This window comes from Podarcis liolepis, assembly GCF_965112155.1.
Source record: "Podarcis liolepis genome assembly, chromosome: 13".
Classification (NCBI taxonomy): domain Eukaryota; kingdom Metazoa; phylum Chordata; class Lepidosauria; order Squamata; family Lacertidae; genus Podarcis; species Podarcis liolepis.
The window spans coordinates 19,796,109-19,814,526 of NC_139573.1; the positions used below are offsets into that span (position 1 = coordinate 19,796,109).

At 47.3% G+C, this 18,418-nt stretch overlaps 1 protein-coding gene across 3 annotated transcripts in view; it reads right to left on the reverse strand.

Annotated features, from left to right (window-relative positions):
* Positions 1–9,190: 9,190 nt before the first annotated feature.
* The window catches only part of KCNJ14 (potassium inwardly rectifying channel subfamily J member 14), a 28,906-nt gene continuing 19,678 nt past the window's right edge, over positions 9,191–18,418 (reverse strand). The window contains exons 2-4 of one of the 3 annotated variants that reach the window (XM_083471966.1): positions 14,662–14,971; positions 11,894–12,744; positions 9,191–10,674 (exon numbers count right to left, since the gene is read on the reverse strand). In XM_083471966.1, the coding sequence (XP_083328092.1) occupies positions 10,123–10,674; positions 11,894–12,592 (1,251 nt within the window). In that variant the 5' untranslated portion in view covers positions 12,593–12,744; positions 14,662–14,971 and the 3' untranslated portion in view covers positions 9,191–10,122. Of the gene's footprint in view, positions 10,675–11,893; positions 13,695–13,752; positions 14,972–18,418 lie in introns of those variants that run through there. The other 2 variants (XM_083471964.1, XM_083471965.1) reach the window with 2 other exon arrangements.

Below are 18,418 nucleotides of genomic sequence, written 5' to 3' on the forward strand. Positions count from 1 at the left end.
GCAGCCAAACAAAAGGCAGCGCCAGAGAGAGGAGTCCGTCGTGCCCTTTATATCTCAGGCCTTATTTCACGCGATAAAGATAACGCGTGTGTAGCTTTTAAACGTTTTGAAACACAAAATCCACACTTGGCAGCGCCGCAAGTGCAGCCCATTCCCACATCGCTGGTTGGTTTGATTATGTATAGGTGGCCGCGCGGGGGGCAGTTTACGACAGCCCTGCAATGTAGCCTATTGTTCATATTATAAGTTATAGGCATAGCTGTCAACTTTCAGATTTGAAAATAAGGGATCAGCAGCCTCGAAAATAAGGGATCAGCAGCCTCACCTGTCCCGGGGACAGTCTACGGGATATCTAACAATACGGGATAGCAGCGGGAAACGGCGCTGGAATAAGGGAATTTCTCGCAAAAAGGGGGAAAGTTGACAGCTATGGTTATAGGCCAGGGTGGTTTGGATTTGCACCCCCAAATTCCCCATGCAAAACACTTGGTCGTCGAATTCCCCCTTAAGCCTTCCTGCCAAAATCCAGTTCTCGGTTGCATAACTGCAACGACGCCCCACTGTCTTCCATGAAGCAGTGCTGCGGCTTTGTGTAAAATCCCTACCCACACCCACCCTGCCAACGATCAGGGTTAAAAAAAAAAGAAGAGCACGACACCCCCCCCCCCGTAGGAGGACACGCCTAGTATGCGAGCATCCTCGATTTCTCCGTTTGTTTCCTCTTGGCAGCTCTCGCTTCTGCCCGAGGGCAGGCAGAATATTATTCCAGTTTTAAACCCGGAAATCCGATATCCGTTTAAGAGTCTATACGGCACAAGTCTATGCACTCCAAAAGATACCTTTGGTGTCCCGCCTTCGTTGCTTTATTGTCAGTCATGACGAGTGATGTGCAAAGAAGCCAATAAGAGAGTGATAGAAGGCTCTGTCTGAGGCATGGCCAACGGAGCGGACTAGAAAGGGAACACTCTGTTGCCAAGAGGGGCCTAGGCGGTTGCCATAGACCCCAGCAGCCTCACCTAGTAATTCAGTTGGGTAAAGCAGGCCTCTTTATGAATATTAAAAATACAAAAAGTCGTGCTGTACCTTAAAGACTAAGACACATATTTAGGCATGAGCTTTTGTGGACCACACAACCCACTGCATCAGAGGCACGAAGTCAATATCCTCAGTTGCTGGTGATGTGGGAAAATTCCTCTTGAGGCCCATTGTACAGCCAAGTCCCTTTTACTCACCAGCAATGACAAGTGACACCTGAAAATTCTCCAAGAAGCAAAGTTTTATTTCTTACATGTGTAGAACAATCAAGAAAACTATCAGAGGCTAGAACCTCAGTCTTTGTTCACACACAGTTCATATAGCAATACAGACTAGCACCCATTGGTATGGTGTAACAGCTCACCCTAACTGCAAATACAGATGTTTCCACACTAGAACTATCTAGGCATTTTCCTGTTTATACATCTAAATGTCAAGCCCTTGTGCATGTCTATATCTTTCATTTACACACTTCTCTGTTCTTTCTTGGTTCCTCTTAAAACTTGCATGATGCCAACAAAAAAATAAAAATAAAAATGGTGTTTGCCTGGTTCTGTGATATGAATTTTATGGTCTTAGATATATGGTAATGTTCATAACTGCACATACATAGATCAACACAGGAAGACCAACCTGGAACCATTTTGATTCCTAAACTGACCAAATCCTTTCTCTGCAAGGTTAAACTGGAAAAGCCTCCCCATTGTCTCTTTCCTCACAAATCCTGTCTCAAGGATATGTCTGTTTGAATAAGGTGTGAGCCTGTGACCTGGCCCAGGAAATAAGTATTTTACCACTACAAAAGAATGGCCAGGCTCCCCAGGCAATCCAATCAAGTAACTTGCCAGACAGGAGATAAACTGTGACAGGAGAAAAACAATATTAAAATTTCTGTGATGTAGGTGGGATGTATCTGAGGGGTGGTCTTAGGTTACACCCCTTCTGTGATGTATGCATAATGTTTCTGGGGGTGGTCTTGATCTAGAGGATGGGAATTTCAAAAGTCTTTATAAGCCCTTGCACAGCAATTTTGGGGGGTCCTCTTCCTCTCCTGCGTGTGAGGGGAGCACCTTGTTGCAACAGATTAATAAAGATCAAGCTTACTAGCTGCTTTGCTTCTCAATATTCTCTGGTTGGCCTCTGTTATTTTCTCCTACCAATAGGGAACCTATGTAAGGACTCTATATGGGCTCTTGGATACCCCATAAGGGAAAAGGGCATATTTTTATTTACAACAGTTCAAGATGACATTAATCTGGCTTTAAGTTACAAGTGTCACTGATTTAATAGGTGCCACTCCCCATAAGATTTACAGTTAAAGCCAAATTTTCCATCACCTCTTACAAGAAAATTACTCTTTGTAGATAGAATCTTATAATATCTGATAAAGCTGGGCACTGAGGGAGAAATTTGTTTGCATATATTTGTGGAAGCAACGTTCTCTCCCAAATAATAATTTGGAAAATGATTTCACCACTAGCACCATAATTACGATCTCATAACTCTAATGGTTTTTCATTTTTGTATGAGGGCATACACTCCCCCAACTAAGTATCCCTGTTAACCGTGGACAACTGTATTTCTGATATGATCTCTCCCAGATTTGTGAATACCTTCAAAAATATTGTTAGCATTGTAGGCAAGTGTGCTAGCGTTGTCTTTCTTCATATTCCAGCTCCCTTCCTTGCTCTCAAAACTTAATGGGGGTGGTGGTGGAGAGTGAGATATATATATGTACAGCGTGATTCTAAATTAGCACACTTACATTACTAATATGTGAATGTGTAAAAATATGCACACAGTTGTCACCCCTATTTTCATACCAAAGATCTTGAATAAGATGTTATTCAAGATGTTGAATAAGACCGGGCCCAAGACAGAACCCTGTGACTAGTGGGGTGCCACAGGGTTCTGTCTTGGGCCCGGTCTTATTCAACATCTTTATCAACGACTTGGATGATGGACTCAAGAGCATCCTGATCAAATCTGCAGATGACACCAAACTGGGAGGGGTGGCTAACACCCCAGAGGACAGGATCACACTTCAAAACGACCTTGACAGATTAGAGAACTGGGCCAAAACAAACAAGATGAACTTTAACAGGGAGAAATGTAAAGTATTGCACTTGGGCAAAAAAAATGAGAGGCACAAATACAAGATGGGTGACACCTGGCTTGAGAGCAGTACATGTGAAAAGGATCTAGGAGTCTTGGTTGACCACAAACTTGACATGAGCCAACAGTGTGACGCGGCAGCTAAAAAGGCCAATGCAATTCTGGGCTGCATCAATAGGAGTATAGCATCTAGATCAAGGGAAGTAATAGGGCCACTGTATTCTGCTCTGGTCAGACCTCACCTGGAGTACTGTGTCCAGTTCTGGGCACTACAGTTCAAGAAGGACACTGACAAACTGGAACGTGTCCAGAGGAGGGCAACCAAAGTGGTCAAAGGCCTGGAAACGATGCTTTATGAGGAACGGCTAAGGGAGCTGGGCATGTTTAGCCTGGAGAAGAGGAGGTTAAGGGGTGAGATGATAGCCATGTTCAAATATATAAAAGGATGTCATATAGAGGAGGGGGAAAGGTTGTTTTCTGCTGCTCCAGAGAAGCGGACACGGAGCAATGGATCCAAACTACAAGAAAGAAGATTCCACCTAAACATTAGGAAGAACTTCCTGACAGTAAGAGCTGTTCGACAGTGGGATTTGCTGCCAAGGAGTGTGGTGGAGTCTCCTACTTTGGAGGTCTTTAAGCAGAGGCTTGACAACCATATGTCAGGAGTGCTCTGGTGGTGTTTCCTGCTTGGCAGGGGGTTGGACTCGATGGCCCTTGTGGTCTATTCCAATTCTATGATTCTATGATTCTATGGTCTCTGAGTCCTGCCTCAACACTCCTATTATTCCGATAGGAACATAAGAAGCTGCCTTTTACTGAGTCAGATCATTGGTCCTCCTAGATCAAACTGATTGACTGAGACACTCCAGAGTTTCAAACAGAAGACATTCCTAATCTTACTTGGAGATGCTGAGGATTAAAGCTGGGACTATCTGCATACAAGCAGGTACCCTACCACTGAGCAATGGCCCTTCCCCTCGTTGAACACTTTGCTCTGCCAAGTGTATAGATTTGTTCTCCATTAGTTCTGTTCTATCCTGTTTGAAAATAATAAATGAAATCTCAGAAGTAAATTCCCTTAAGTTCAGTGGGACTTACTCCTATGTTCAGTGGGACTGCACTCCTATAGGAGTGCAGACTTATTTGGTGTTTTCTGCTTTGGTTAAACATATGTTGGAAAAACACAGTTGCCCTAAAATCTGTTAATCAGTGGTTCAAAATGTGATTTCCCTGTGTGGGAAATGACACTCTCTGTACCCAATATGGTGCCTTATTGCCCATGCACATGCAGAAACCTGACGAATGGGCAGATCTAGCAACTCCCATTAACAATGTTTTAACAAGGCATCCTCAAAGGGCAAAAGTAGGAACAATGCAGGGACCATGATTTATCGGGGCAGACAGCGTCCAGAAAATAGGGGTATGTATCCCTAATAATGTAGTCCATGCACTGGTGACCTTCAGCCTGGATTTCTGCAATGTGCTCTATGTGTGACTGCCCTTAGGCCTGATCTGAAAGTTTAGCCAGTGCAAACTGCAGCAGCTGGACTACTGATGGGAGCTGACAGCATGTGGTGTCTCTGCTAAAATATCTGCATGGGCTGCTGATGTGCTCCTGGGCTACGTTCAGGGTTCTTATATTAACATAAAGGAAAGGGACCCCTGCCCGTTAGGTCCAGTCATGGATGACTCTGGGGTTGTGGCGCACATCTCGCTTTACTGGCCGAGGGAGCCGGCATACAACTTCCGGGTCATGTGGCCAGGATGTCTAAGCCGCTTCTGGCGAACCAGAGCAGCGCACGGAAACACTGTTTACCTTCCCGCCGGAGTGGTACCTATTTATCTACTTGCACTTTGACGTGCTTTCAGACTGCTAGGTGGGCAGGAGCTGAAACTGAACAACAGGAGATCTCCCCATCGTGGGGATTCAAACTGCCAACCTTCTGATTGGCAAGTCCTAGGCTCTGTGGTTTAGACCACAGCCCCACCCGCGTCCCATACATAACATATGGGATCTTGCTATTCTGCAGACCTTGCTATTCCAGCTGTGGACACCAGAGGGGGTGCTAAGATAATCTATATTAAACCCTACACTTCTCCAAACAGAGGGATGGGCAATAAATGCAGGTGATCAGCAGGCTGCTGTGGGTTACTCTCATGGGGGTGCTGACAGATCTGAAGGGGAACTGACTGACTGAGATATCCTGTGTGTGAGTCCTGACTCTTTGAGGCTGAGGCTCAAGTGTCATGGGGCAGCTGGCAGGTCAGGGCAAAGAGTCATTTGTGAGCCATCTGTCTCTAATAAGTTGCTCTGTGGATGCTGATTAGTTGGATGGGGGCCAAGCAAGTTTACCAGCAATGGATTTAGTGTTAACACAGGGTGGAGATGGAGCAAATCCACACCCTTCCCCCCCCGGGCCTTAATGTTCTTCCTTGCCCCACATGTATTTACATATCCTCCAAAAGCAATTCTTTAGGGCGGGGATACAGTTTGCTGTGCCTTTTCTTGAGCATCTGTATTTCTGATCCTCCTCTTGCTCAGTCCTTCCAAAAGTACTCTTAACCTTCAGGAATGAGAGAATTAAAGAGGGGGCCTCTTAAGCTTTGCCACCCTGCGGCACCCAGGACTGAATTTAGGTTTTGGAAGTGCCTTGGATAGAGGGCCTGAGCCATTCTCCACCTTGCGACTCTTCCTTTGCAAGGCAGAGATGGTTCAGTTGCCCATTAATGTGACACAACACCAATGTACCGGTACTTAGTCTGGGGAGGAGAATAAAGGCGCTTGGCATCACCAAAGCTATTGGAGTTGATGGAGGAGCAGGGATGCTGAAAAACTAACTACTCACAAGCCTCTCTATAGCTAAAGTTACTAGGTCTCAGTGTTTGACCTGTTGTTCCAGTCCTTTTTTAAGGGTCTCCAGAGTAAGTGACGGTCCTGAACACAGGGGAGAAATTATTTTCTGCTTGGCTTGAGAGGTTTTGCCTTTTGCTCTGCCATCTCCCCTCTCCACGATGCAGACATTTTGTCTGGTGGCTAGGTACCCCAGGTGCCGCAAGGCTCCACCCCTTTGCTCCTAGACTCCACCCCTTCACCTCGATTCTGATGAGCTTCAGGAGACCTGGCAACCCTCTGCCCAGTTATGTGTCCCATCTCTTCAACAGTTGAGCTGCCTTTGCACCTATGTTTGTTTTCACACTTGTGACCTCCAGGGGTGAAGTCAAAACCGCTGTGTTAGCAGCACCCAAGTGCCCTCCCTGCAGCACAGGGCTGGGTGGTGTGTATGGAGGTCCTGGGCTGCACAGATGACAAGACCAGCCCCTTCAGCCTCGTTGTTGTGGTTCAAAGGAAAGCAGAGCAACACATTTGGTGCCAGCTTGGTTGCAGGAGTTGCCGAAAGGAGGCGTACAACAAGCACCATCCTACTGTCATAAGGACTGCACTCTGAGTTTGTGTTGGTTTTACTCCTTAGGCCAGGGGTAGGCAACCTAAGGTCCGCAGGCCGGATGCGGCCCAATCGCCTTCTCAATCTGGCCCACAGATGGTCCAGGAATCAGCGTGTTTTTACGTGAGTAGAATGTGTCCTTTTATTTAGAATGCATCTCTGGGCTATTTGTGGGGCATAGGAATTCATTCATTTCCTCCCCAAAAATATAGTCTGGCCCACCACATGGTCTGAGGGACGGTGGACCGGCTCACGGCTGGAAAAGTTTGCTGACCCCTGCCTTAGGCTTTTCTTTTCCTGCAGAGATTCCTCAAGGCAGTGGAGGTTAGGACCAGAGTTTTCCTTCTAGATGAGCTTTCTTCCCAGGTTGAGGAGCCCCATCTGCCCCTCACTTCACTCTACAGTACACATAGAAACTGCTTTCTTGACTGTTGGAGCCAAACTGGCCTAACGTGGATGTAAAGTGTGCATTGGCTGCAGAGCAGGATTGGGGAGGGTGGCAGCAGCTTGAGCAAGAGATGGTTGGAGCATCTCCTTTTCCCAGCTAGGGGCAGAGGGACTAGAATATTCCCTTGTCACACCTCTCCCTACCCAGCATCTCCATACTGGGGAATGCTTTAACTGTTGAATTTCTGCCCATTTGGCAGCTGTTAAAGGCACTGGAGCCATGTCAAGAAAACAAAAGTAGCAGAAGGAAGACTTGTGTTCAAATTCTGTGATTCACCTGCTGAAATTGGTTCGTTGCTCTTCACTCAGGTTCCCTGTTTATGAAACGAAGTTATAAAGGCCTCCCTTGAAATATTATTGGGCATGTGTGGGGTTGAAATAAGAGTCTGAAAACTTCATATAGTAGAGTTAGTTCAGACTAGGACCCAGGAGACCCATTTTCATATCCCCACACTCAGTCACGAAGCTTACTGAGTTTAACCCGCTGCACAAGGTTGTTGTGATGATAAGGGAGAGCGAAGGGCGTTGGTAATATCGGCGTAGCCCCGCATGTATTTCAGGTCCCCCATTGGCTGTCCTAAGATAAGAGCTTGTGGTTGACCTCTGTCCCAACCTCTGGCGACTTTCACATCCCAGTCTGATAGATGCCCTAGGCTTGGAGATTAGGGACTCATGAGAGGTTATTTTTGGCTCAAGGAGAATGCCTTTCCACTTGATCTTGTCACCTGCTCCACGGTGGCGAGTTCCTGACATCCCATCACCTCTGCCGTGCCAGTGTGAAGAGTGGGTGCCAGCACCTAAGAGGCACGGGGTGATGGGACAGGGCAGAGGAGCAGAAAGTGGCAGGCGTGCAGAGGGAGCAGACCCCAATGCGCCCCCCCCTCCACCAGTGCTGGCGCAAAGCAGTCAGGATTAGCGATGGAACTGTGTCATATTAATCTCAGCTCCCAGCTGCGAATCCAATCTGAGCTCTCACCGATCTGACCTTCAGCCTACGCTGCTGTCACCCAACCGGCTTGGACAGCAGCTGTTTATAGTGGGATCACTCGTACAGCTCTGAGATGTCTCCTGCTCCAGGTTCGAAGCAGAGGTTAATATAGGGATCTTTTATCTAGTGCTGGGATTATTTCCCCCTCCCTCCAAGAAGTGGCCAGCAAAGTGGAAGACAGACAGATCTGACCCCGGGGCCACAGTCCTCAGTCAGGTTCTCTTGTGCTTCATTGGAATGAATGAAAGTATATCAATGGGAAGGGGGCAGCACTTCAGGAAGGGGTCATAGGTCAGTGGGAGAGCACATGCACTGTATACAGAAGGTCCTGTAGCATATAACAGGAAGGCTTCTCCCCTACGATCCTGGAGAACTGCTGCCTGTCAGAATAGACATTACTAGGCAAATAGAATGACCTGATAAAAGGCAGCTTCGTCTTCAGCCATAGGTATCGCTAGCATGGAGTGTGGTGGTATGGTCAGCGTGCAGCAATCGTGGCTCCCCATCTCCACTGGTGTTTCTTCCTTTCCTGCCTTCTTTTTTATTTATAAAAGGTAAAGGGACCCCTGACCAGTCGTGACCGACTCTGGGGTTGCGGTGCTCATCTCGCTTTATTGGCTGAGGGAGCTGGTGGCCAGCATGACTAAGCTGCTTCTGGCCAACCAGAGCAGCGCACGGAAATGCCGTTTACCTTCCTGCCGGAGCGGTACCTATTTATCTACCTGCACTTGATGTGCTTTCAAACTGCTAGGTTGGCAGGAGCAGGGACCGAGCAACGGGAGCTCACCCCATTGTGGGGATTCAAACCGCCGACCTTCTGATCAGCAAGTCCTAGGCTCTGTGGTTTAACCCACAGCGCCACCCGCGTCCCTTTTTTATTTATTGAGTAAGGTAAATTGCATACATTTGACTTTAAAGCAAGTGTGTGTGTGTGTGTGTGTGTGTGTGTGTGTGAGAGAGAGAGAGAGAGAGAGAGAGAGAGAGAAACTTGGGATATAACACTCACTCCCATATTTTGGCCTTTCCCCAAATATTTAATGGGATGGTGGTGGCAGCGACCATACTTACATTAGTTGTTTTAGGGGGCATTTCTTTCCATTTCTTTACGGTACCTTGCTTCTGCTACAGGACTTAAAACAACAACACATGGGACCATTAGTGGTTGGATTTCAGTTTTTCTTTTTAATGACAACCCTTGTTTTGTGGTGTGATTACATTTTATGCGCCTTAACTGTCTCCTTCTAAAGAAAGATTTATTTGAAATATTGCCAGTTACTTGCCAGTTACTCTCTCTTTTTTTAAATGCACACACATGAAAACTCCCAGTTACTTCCACTGGAATTTTAGATAGGACTTACTGATTTGGGCTTGGCAAACCAGTTTTAGGGGTGCTAAGACCACATGTAGTTTTGCACCCTGTAGGTGTGTGATTTCTGGCCATTAGATCTGAAAAGAAACACACATTTCTGAAACATGCTGCCCTCCTGCATTTTCATAGATCCTAGAAGGCCAGATACCTTCCAGCAGATCCCCTGAAAAGTCACCTTCAGAGCTCAATGAACCCTTCTTCCCTCTATATATCATAGAGCCTGATAGATAAGACACCCACGGCTCAAATCCACAAGGGGCAGGTCTTCATTTGAGCAACATTAAGTACCCCCCTTATAAGTCCTTGGAACTCCGTACAATAAACACTTTTAGCTAGCTCCCACAGCCACATCCATAATTTTATGAACATGAGGTGAGTATTGTTCCTCCTGTCAGGTTTACCAGCTGTGTTTAACTTTGGTTCCCGCCCCCTTCCCTTTTTAGCATCGATAACCTCTTAAACCTCCTTCAGCAGTTCCAACTATCACGGGGAAACTCTCAGTTTGTCCAAGGGCTAAAGTGTCAGAAAACAGCCTTTCTTTTTCCCAACAGTTAGAGACACAGACACCACAGCCTGTTCTAGAAAGCCCAGACCTTGCTAGATGTGCTTTTGGGGGGGGGGGTCAGGAACGGTGAAGCATGAAAGTGAGGCGGTGTTGGTGCTACAACAGCTGCTTTTCTCCCCACCTCCCCTCGGCCCTCCTCAGTCTAAGGACACTGGTGGCGTCACGTGGTGGCGGCTGCCTCATTCTCCAGGCTCACCCTCCGGCTTCCCTGCCTTTCCTCTTCCTCCTCTTCCTCACGGCAGCAGCTGAGCGCCACCTCGTTCTCGTAGCAGAAGGAGGCGCGAGCAGCAGTGGCTCCTGCAGGGGGTGCCCTGTATTTGCGATGGCTCAGCTCCTTGGCGCTGCACGTTGGGGTTCCGGGCACCTCGTAGGTACGGTGGAAGTGCTGGTAGTCAACCTCATAGTGGCCGCGCCGTTCAAAGAGCACAGGCTCAAAGCGGTGTCCCCAGCGCAGCTCGCCGGGCAGGTAGGAACTGCGGCACTGAGTGGTCATTGCCGTGGCTTCCACCATGCCTTCCAGGATGACCACCAGCTCGAAGTCCGCCTCGGCCAGGTCTGCGGGGCCGTACTCGTAGAGGGGGCTTTCGGAGTCGATCTCGTGCACAATCGTCACAGGCGACACCAGGAAAATGCGGTCGGTGCCGCTGTCGAAACCCACGTTGACATCGTTGTGGTCCAGGGGGATGTACTCGCCTTCAGGGGTCACACGAGGCTGCGGGAGAGAAGGCAAAGGAAGGAGGGCATTATGTACAGAACAGGACTTGATAAATGTGTATTCACGGTATGACTCACAGTGCCCAGCAACAGGGGTGCTAAGTGGAATAAAATTAAGGGGGGAGGCCTCCAGGTAAGCCCCGCCCCGCATAACTGATCACATGATACGGCACGCACACACCATTTGAATGGCAATGCCCATCAATTTTGGGAGGGCCTGCCCCCCCAAATATTAGGGGCTGAAGACTCCTTGGCCTCTAGGAGTTGGCTCCTATGACCAGCAGCCATTTCCAGGGTGGATTGGGAAAACTGCCACTGCAGTTGCTGAAATGGCTGCTGGCTACTGAAGACTAGCCTTTTCTAAAACACAATTCCTACAGCGAATTCTGCTACAGGATGTAGAGGAAATAAGCATCCTACCTGCATATGTCAACTGGCCTCCTGTCCCTTCGAGAAGCATCACCCTTATGTCCATCTTTCCTTCCAGTCCCTTCACACTTTCCCCTCTCTTACCTCAGACTCATTCATCTATTTATCTCTCTTGCCTTCCATCCCGTAATACCAATGAGCTAAGTACTTGTTTTTCAAAAACCAAGCCATGGACCCCCTACTTTTGAACATTTTGATATCTCTATGGTATGTGAATGGTGCCCTGGACCCCCTTGGTGGGTGGCCACCAATTGGGAGTTGCTGCCTTATACAAATACAGTGGCACCTTGGTTCTCAAAATTAATCAGTTCCAGGAGTCTGTTCGGCTCCTGAAACGGTTCAAAAACTAAGGCTCGGTTTCCAATCGGCTGCAGGAGCTTCCTGCACTCAGTCAGAAGCTGCGTAAGTTGCGTCAGACATTCGGCTTCTGAAAAACATTTGCAGACCAGAGCACTCACTTCCGGGTTTGCGGTGTTTGGAAGCCTGTTTGTTCGCGAGCCAAGCTGTTTCAGTACCAAGGTACCACTGTACTTCTCATAATAAAGAGCAGCTACAACATCCTCTTTCTAGCAACAGTCTGAAAAATATTCTCCACATCTGTTCACCTGCCTCCCACAAACTTCTGTCCTTCTCTATCTAAAGTTCTTCATACAGCTTTGTTGCCTTTTATCTACTCATCCATTTTCCACCTTCTGGTTTAATCATCCCAGAAGAATCATTCAAAGGACTTCCAAAAACCATCTTGCTGCCACCCAACTCCTGCCTTGCTCCTATAGTGCCGTCCTTACCTGCAGCAGCTGTGCCCGAACATGGGCCTCCACCAGGTGGCTCTTGCGCAGGTTGGCCACACGCCACATGAGGCAGAGCTTCCCGTCGCGCATGGCCACCACGGCTGTCTCACTGAAGACCAAGGTCTCGTTGCGCTTCTTGGGTTTGGCGATCTTGACCATGATGGCCCCAATGATGAAGGCGTCAATGATGCAACCCAGAATGCACTGCAGCACCACAGCCAGGACGGCGCATGGGCACTCCTCCGTCACACTGCGGAAGCCGTACCCGATGGAAGTCTGGGTCTCCAGGGAGAAGAGGAAGGCGGCCATGAAGCTGGTGACCTCGGAGAAGCAGGGCTTTGAGTTGGGAGGCTGCTCGGGTGCAAGGTCCCCATTCATGGCGGCAATGAGCCAGAAGGTGAAGCCAAAGACCAGCCAGGAGAGCACAAACGAGAGGCAGAAGATGAGGAACATCCAGCGCCAGCGAATGTCCACACAAGTGGTGAAGATGTCTGTCAGGTACCGCTGGCCCTTCTCGCTCATGTTGACGAACTGCACGTTGCAATGGCCGTTCTTCTTCACGAAACGGCTGCGCTGCCGGACGGGGGCAGGCCTGCCATTATGGCAGCTGGTGGGGGACTCCACTGACTCCTCTTCCCGCAGCTCCCCCACCCCACCACCCCCGCTGAAACGACGGATGGCTTGGGCCACCCCCATATCGGAGGGATTGGCCTTTGTCCCGGCCAAGGCTAGGCCGGGCTTGGGGGATTGGTGGCCCAGCCTGTGTGTTGTGCAGAAAAAAGCTGGTGTCAGGGAGGTGTTAGCAGGTGATGGTGCGGCGCTGTGCAGAATTGTCGCTTTTGAGTAACCTGAAAGCGGAAAGAGGAGAGAGTTGGCAAAGACCGTCATTGACTCACGTCCATTAGCACATCTCCTTAACTCACTTTAAATTCCGATCCCCCCCCCCCGAAAAAAGGATGATAAGAAGCCAAAGGGAATTTAAAGTAAGGATTTGTGATTCGCTTCTACTTCATTTTAGGCCTGTTTCCTACCTTGTGATGTCATTTCACTACCAAGATGCAATGGAGCCCATTCTTGTGAATGTGTGGGCCACCCATTCTGCTAACAGGGCATCTTGTGCCTTAGAGGGTTTAAAAGCCATCTTAACTGGTGTGCACCACATTCCTCTCAAGGCATATTTACTTTATCTTACAGAGCAGCTCAGGTCTTGCAAGGTGCTTTCCTTCCACCTAGGTTCTTAGGTTGTGAAAGTTGTTGAAACATATCAACATTTGCAAAGCTTTATTATTGTTTATCCTTGCAATATGATTTTTGCTTGTCAATTCATTTTTTAAAAAAGGAGAGGTTGGAATTGAGATTTATATGGAAATCCGGAAGCTGTTATCTGGAGTGTTGTGGGGCATTGTGTTCTTAGGCATTGAGAACAATACACATTATACTTTTTACATGTTTCAGAGCTGAGCAGTGGCACTGAAAAGAGATTGCAGGCTAGGACCTGGCTCAAACTAAGCCACAGTTTAATTTGATCCAAAAATTTAATCTTTCTTAAACGTGTATTCTTATTGGCAATAATTGTGCACCTCCTTCACTCTGTCTTAAGACTATTACTAACTTTCAGGCTTTATTGTGCCCAACACCTCCCTTCCTGATTTGCTTTCTTGTTTCTTTGCTTAACACCACCTGCTGAAGAGTTTTGTTGAACTTGAAGGCTTGCTGCCCAGTAATTTCTACTCTAATTGCTACTCTTCCCAACATCTTTTGTAAAAGGAAAAAAAAAAAAGCCGAAAATTCACAACCGCTGATACTGAACATCCATGCTGTGAAAAACTTCACATTCCTGCAGCTGTGAAAGTGACAGGAAACCAATCAGAAGAAAAGCTGGCGATCTTAACAGTAGCACTCTGGCTTATAACATTTTAAGAATGGTTTCATGCCTTTTCTCTACTCCTCACAATCTTGCTTGGTTGATCTCCCTTCCCAGAGAAACCGGGATTGTCAACTTTTGTTCCTGTTGAGGTTTCTCCATCTTTAACTTCTGTTTCAGTGTATCTGAAGAAGTGAGCATGCACATGGAAGCTTATACCCAGAACAAACTTAGCTGGTCTCTAAGGTGCTACTGGACAATTTTTTAATCCCCCCCCTTTCGACTCGATCTTTAACAGTTACATGACAAAGATAAATTTAGGGAGCTATGCTTTTTTCTGCCATGCAGGGATACAAAGAGTTTGCCCTGAAGAAATTGCTACAATTCTTAAGTGCAGAGGTGTGTGTGTGTGTGTAGAGGGGAGTACACAACTATCAGGTAAGTCAACATCTCCTACTTTCTGCCATACAGCACAATTTACTCCAATAGACCTTTCATTTCTCCCAGAGGTCCAAGCTATCCTGAAGCTCTATATTTCCACAGGGACAGTTAAGTGGAAGAGCCCATCCTCTGTATGCAAAAGGTCCTAAGGTTCAGTCACTGGCATCTCCAGGTAAGAAAGACCCCTGTCTGAAACCTGGGGCAGCAACTGCCAGTCAACAGGTAACACTGAGGCAGCTTTCAATGTGACCATCCCTCCCAGAGCTGTCCTGATTCCTCGCTTCGTCCCATGCAAAGGCAGACAGCTGTGCAGAGTATTGTGGCAGGAGTATCTTTCCCTGATCCTACAGCACTTCCCTGGTGCCTCCTGCAATTCTCTCTGGTGCACAGAAGCCTTGTTCTCTGTTGCAGCTGGCCTTCCTAGAAAACTCCACTCACCTTCACGTGGATGTTGCTTCACCTGCACAAAGCTCTCAAGCCAGTGAAGGGACTTTGATCTGGCTCCTGTGGAAGGCTTGCCTTTTGCCTGGTGTGCCTAGAAAGCGTGGTCTCTAAGGGGAAATCTTGCCTATTTATCTGGAAGCAAAGGGTGTGTGGCATGACACGCCAGGAGGCTGGGCCTCTTCCTCAAGAGTGAGTCCCCCTCAGGCCCTCTTCCAAGGTGGCTTGCAAAAGGCACCTCCAGCCCTCCGGGGCAAGGGAACCAGCCAAGATGATCCAGCACCCGCAAGGGGGAGAAAGGATACTGAAGGAAGAAGCGAAGGCCAACACTATTTCCGTCAGAAAAAGAGAAGATTTATGGATAGGGGATCAGGGAAAGCCCAGGTCCTTTTCAAAGCACCTGCGTCGTCATCCACGCATTATTCCACTTCTGAGGTGAGTCATTGCCAGAGTTCCAATGTTTAGGTTATGAAATGTTTAGATTAATCAGTGCAAAATCTTTTGATGGATTCAAAAGACACTTCCCAACAAAGTGGAAATTGTAGACATACAGTAGCTTAACTCAAGAAGTTTTAACCTTCTGCCTGAGATAAATTACGCTACATTTTCAAGTACGAGATTTGACGTAGTGGCAAAGAAACAGAGGAGAATATGTCATTCGCCATAAGCTGTCAAAACGAATATACCCCTATGTACATATGATCTTGCTTGTGTGTGCTTGTGTTTAATTTGGGTGCAGTATTGTAATTTATTCTTGATTTTATTGCCCCACAGTCAAGTTGATATTGTGTTATTTACTCAAACTGGTTGAAGTATACGTCTTTTGACTACAACAACTTACTGGGTGGCCAGCCCCATATTAGAAAAAGCACCCCCACGTTACCCACCCACAAGCCGTTCCCAAGAGATGCAACATCATTTTAAAACGAGGAAAGTATGGCGTTTTCCCCCTTCAGAAGTATTTTATTCCCATGTGAACCTAGGTAGGTTGAATTCATTAGGCCTACAATCCTATACCTGATATCTTGGGAATAAGTCTCACTGAATGTAGTAGAACTTACTTCTGAGTAGATACACACACACACACACACACACACACACACACACACACACACAATTTATTTAAAATATCTGTATATACCACCTTGTTAAAATAATCCCAAGACACTGTACAATAAAACAATTAAGTATGATCCAATTCAATTTATGTATTGCTTCATACTGCAAGAAGGGGCCATGAAGCGATTGACAAGCGCAGAAGCATCCAAAACATACAATAAAAAAATCCATAGAAACAAAACAAATATACTAAAAGTGTTCATCCACAAAAATGAACTGACAACAGAAAATGACCACTGCAGCCCCATAAGTACGAACACCAAAAAGAACAACCGGAAACCAGACCATGAGTCCTGTCCAAATGCCTGGGAGAGTATCTTATTTGCCTGGTGTTAAAAGGCACCAGGCAAACCTCCTCAACGAGAGCATTCCACAACTGAGGGGCCACCACAGAAAAGGCCCCTTGAATTGAATTAAAAAACAATTCAATATACCGTAAAACCATCAAATGAAAAGAATTTGTCATATTTACAGTAACCAGATATTGTTCAACTGGTATCAAAGGTCAGGGAAAATGTGAGTGGGCAAATGCTTTAAATAGCTGCTGGAAGCTCACCACATATCTCAATGGGGAGCTCATTCCACAGGCTAGGGGCCACTCGCCTTCAAGTTATTGTGAGATGAACTTCTCTAAAATGAGGCATAATTATTCGAGCCGACTCGCCAATTCTTACTGAATAGGAAGCTGTATTTGGCAGAAGGCATTCTTTCAGCCAGCTTTGCCCTAGCTTTCTCAAATTTGGTTTGCTACTGCAGATATTATAAGTGCATGGTACAGTGTTTCATTACCAGTCTGGTCATGGCATTTTGCTACAGCTTCCACACCAGCCTTGAGGGCAGCCCCACATAGAGTGCATTGCAGTAGACCAGACCTGAGGCTACAGATACTTGGGTCACTGTGGCTTTGCAATCATGGTCCAGGAAGGGTTGTAACTGGTGCACCAGCCAAAGCGAGAAAAAAAGAAGCCACTGAGACCATTTGGGCATAGTTAGATCAAACCCTGTTCACCCACCCAGGTCTCCATAATACACACCAATTTAGCTACATTATCCATGATGAGACAGTGTATCACTGGGATCTTATTATGAACTGATCTGGCATTAAATACCAGCACCACAACACTGGAAGGCCCAGCAACCCAGTAACCCACCTGAGATATGGAGAACGTGTCAGAAGAGATGGCCTGAGCAGGTTTCTATTCCCTTCTTGTTGATGACTTCCTCCCCACCCCACCTTCTTCCCTGGCCTTAAACACAGTGATTAGGGCATCCTTGCCATTCTTCCCTCTGCCAAGCACACCCTTCATGAGTCAACATATTTCGACCAGCACACCCTACACACTTAGGGAGTTGTTCAGCAACCAATGTAAAACACCACCAGGCACACCCATCAACACCCATCCACCTTCACCCTGACCTCTCCTAACTGACTCCAAGTTCATCACAACACATACACATATTAGGATCCCATCTACCACTTTGCCAGTGGCCACAACACACTGAGCAGGACAATGTACAGGGTTCTGTCAACACCCAAGGCCCACAAAAACAGCCCCCCCCCTCATCTACTCATCACTTGCTCCATGATTCACAGTCTACAGAGTCACTAGCCAGGCCTGTCGTCTCAGGGGACACAGCCAAATATCCCAGTTCCTACCCAAGGCATTAGTGTAGTTCACATTCCAACCACTGTGGGCGCTCTCTACTTTCACCCAGGAGCAACTCACATAGCATTCAAGTCAACTCAAACCTACACGTACCTACCTCAAACCTACAAGTAACCACAAAAACTAAAAGGGGTGGCAGTGACAGCATCTCCACACCCCCAGCCTTATCCTCCCTTGCCCCGAGACAAGAAGGTCATGGGATGGTAGCGTCAGAGGGTATCAATGAGGCGGCCAGTTTTTCTGAATGTTCCTTCCTTAGCAGCACAGTAGACCATTTACTAGAAAGCAGCGTCTCCGATGGGGAATGGGGCCTGGTGTTTTGAGCCACCTCTCCTTACTCGGTCTGGCTGCAGTCACCCACTTGCAACTATAGGATTGCATTGTAAGCAATGGATTAACTACAACTCCTGTGATCGGTGGAGGCTTCTTTAGTTCAGTTATGGTGACACAGGATTATAAAACACCAGCCCTGTTTCTGGCTTTGCCCCTGTTTTGGGCTCACAACAAGGTGGTGGTGAAGAGAGCAGGTCACCCCCACCCAAACTTACACTTGATGCTTGTAGCAGGAATGTTGTTCTACTACAGAGGGATCATGACTCTATATGTGGAACCCGGGACTGCTTTATCTCATGGAAGGGGAACCTGTTGCCCTCCAGATGTTGTTCAGCCAGATGTGGCTCTCCTCTGTTCTTGGCCGCTGCTCATACTGCCTGAGCCTGATGGGCGTTGGAGTCCAACAACATTCAAAGGGCCACAGGTTCCCCACCCCTACTTTAGATTAAGGAATCCATAGGTTTTTTTAAAAAAATGGTTGATTTTCATTCTTGTAGATGCATCTTTAGACACTCAGTGTTTCCTAGTGTCTAGCTCTTCCCTTGTATTTCTCTACCATTATATATGCGTATGGGGACACGGGTGGCACTGTGGGTTAAACCACAGAGCTTAGGACTTGCTGACCAGAAGGTTGGTGGTTTGAATCCCCACGACGGG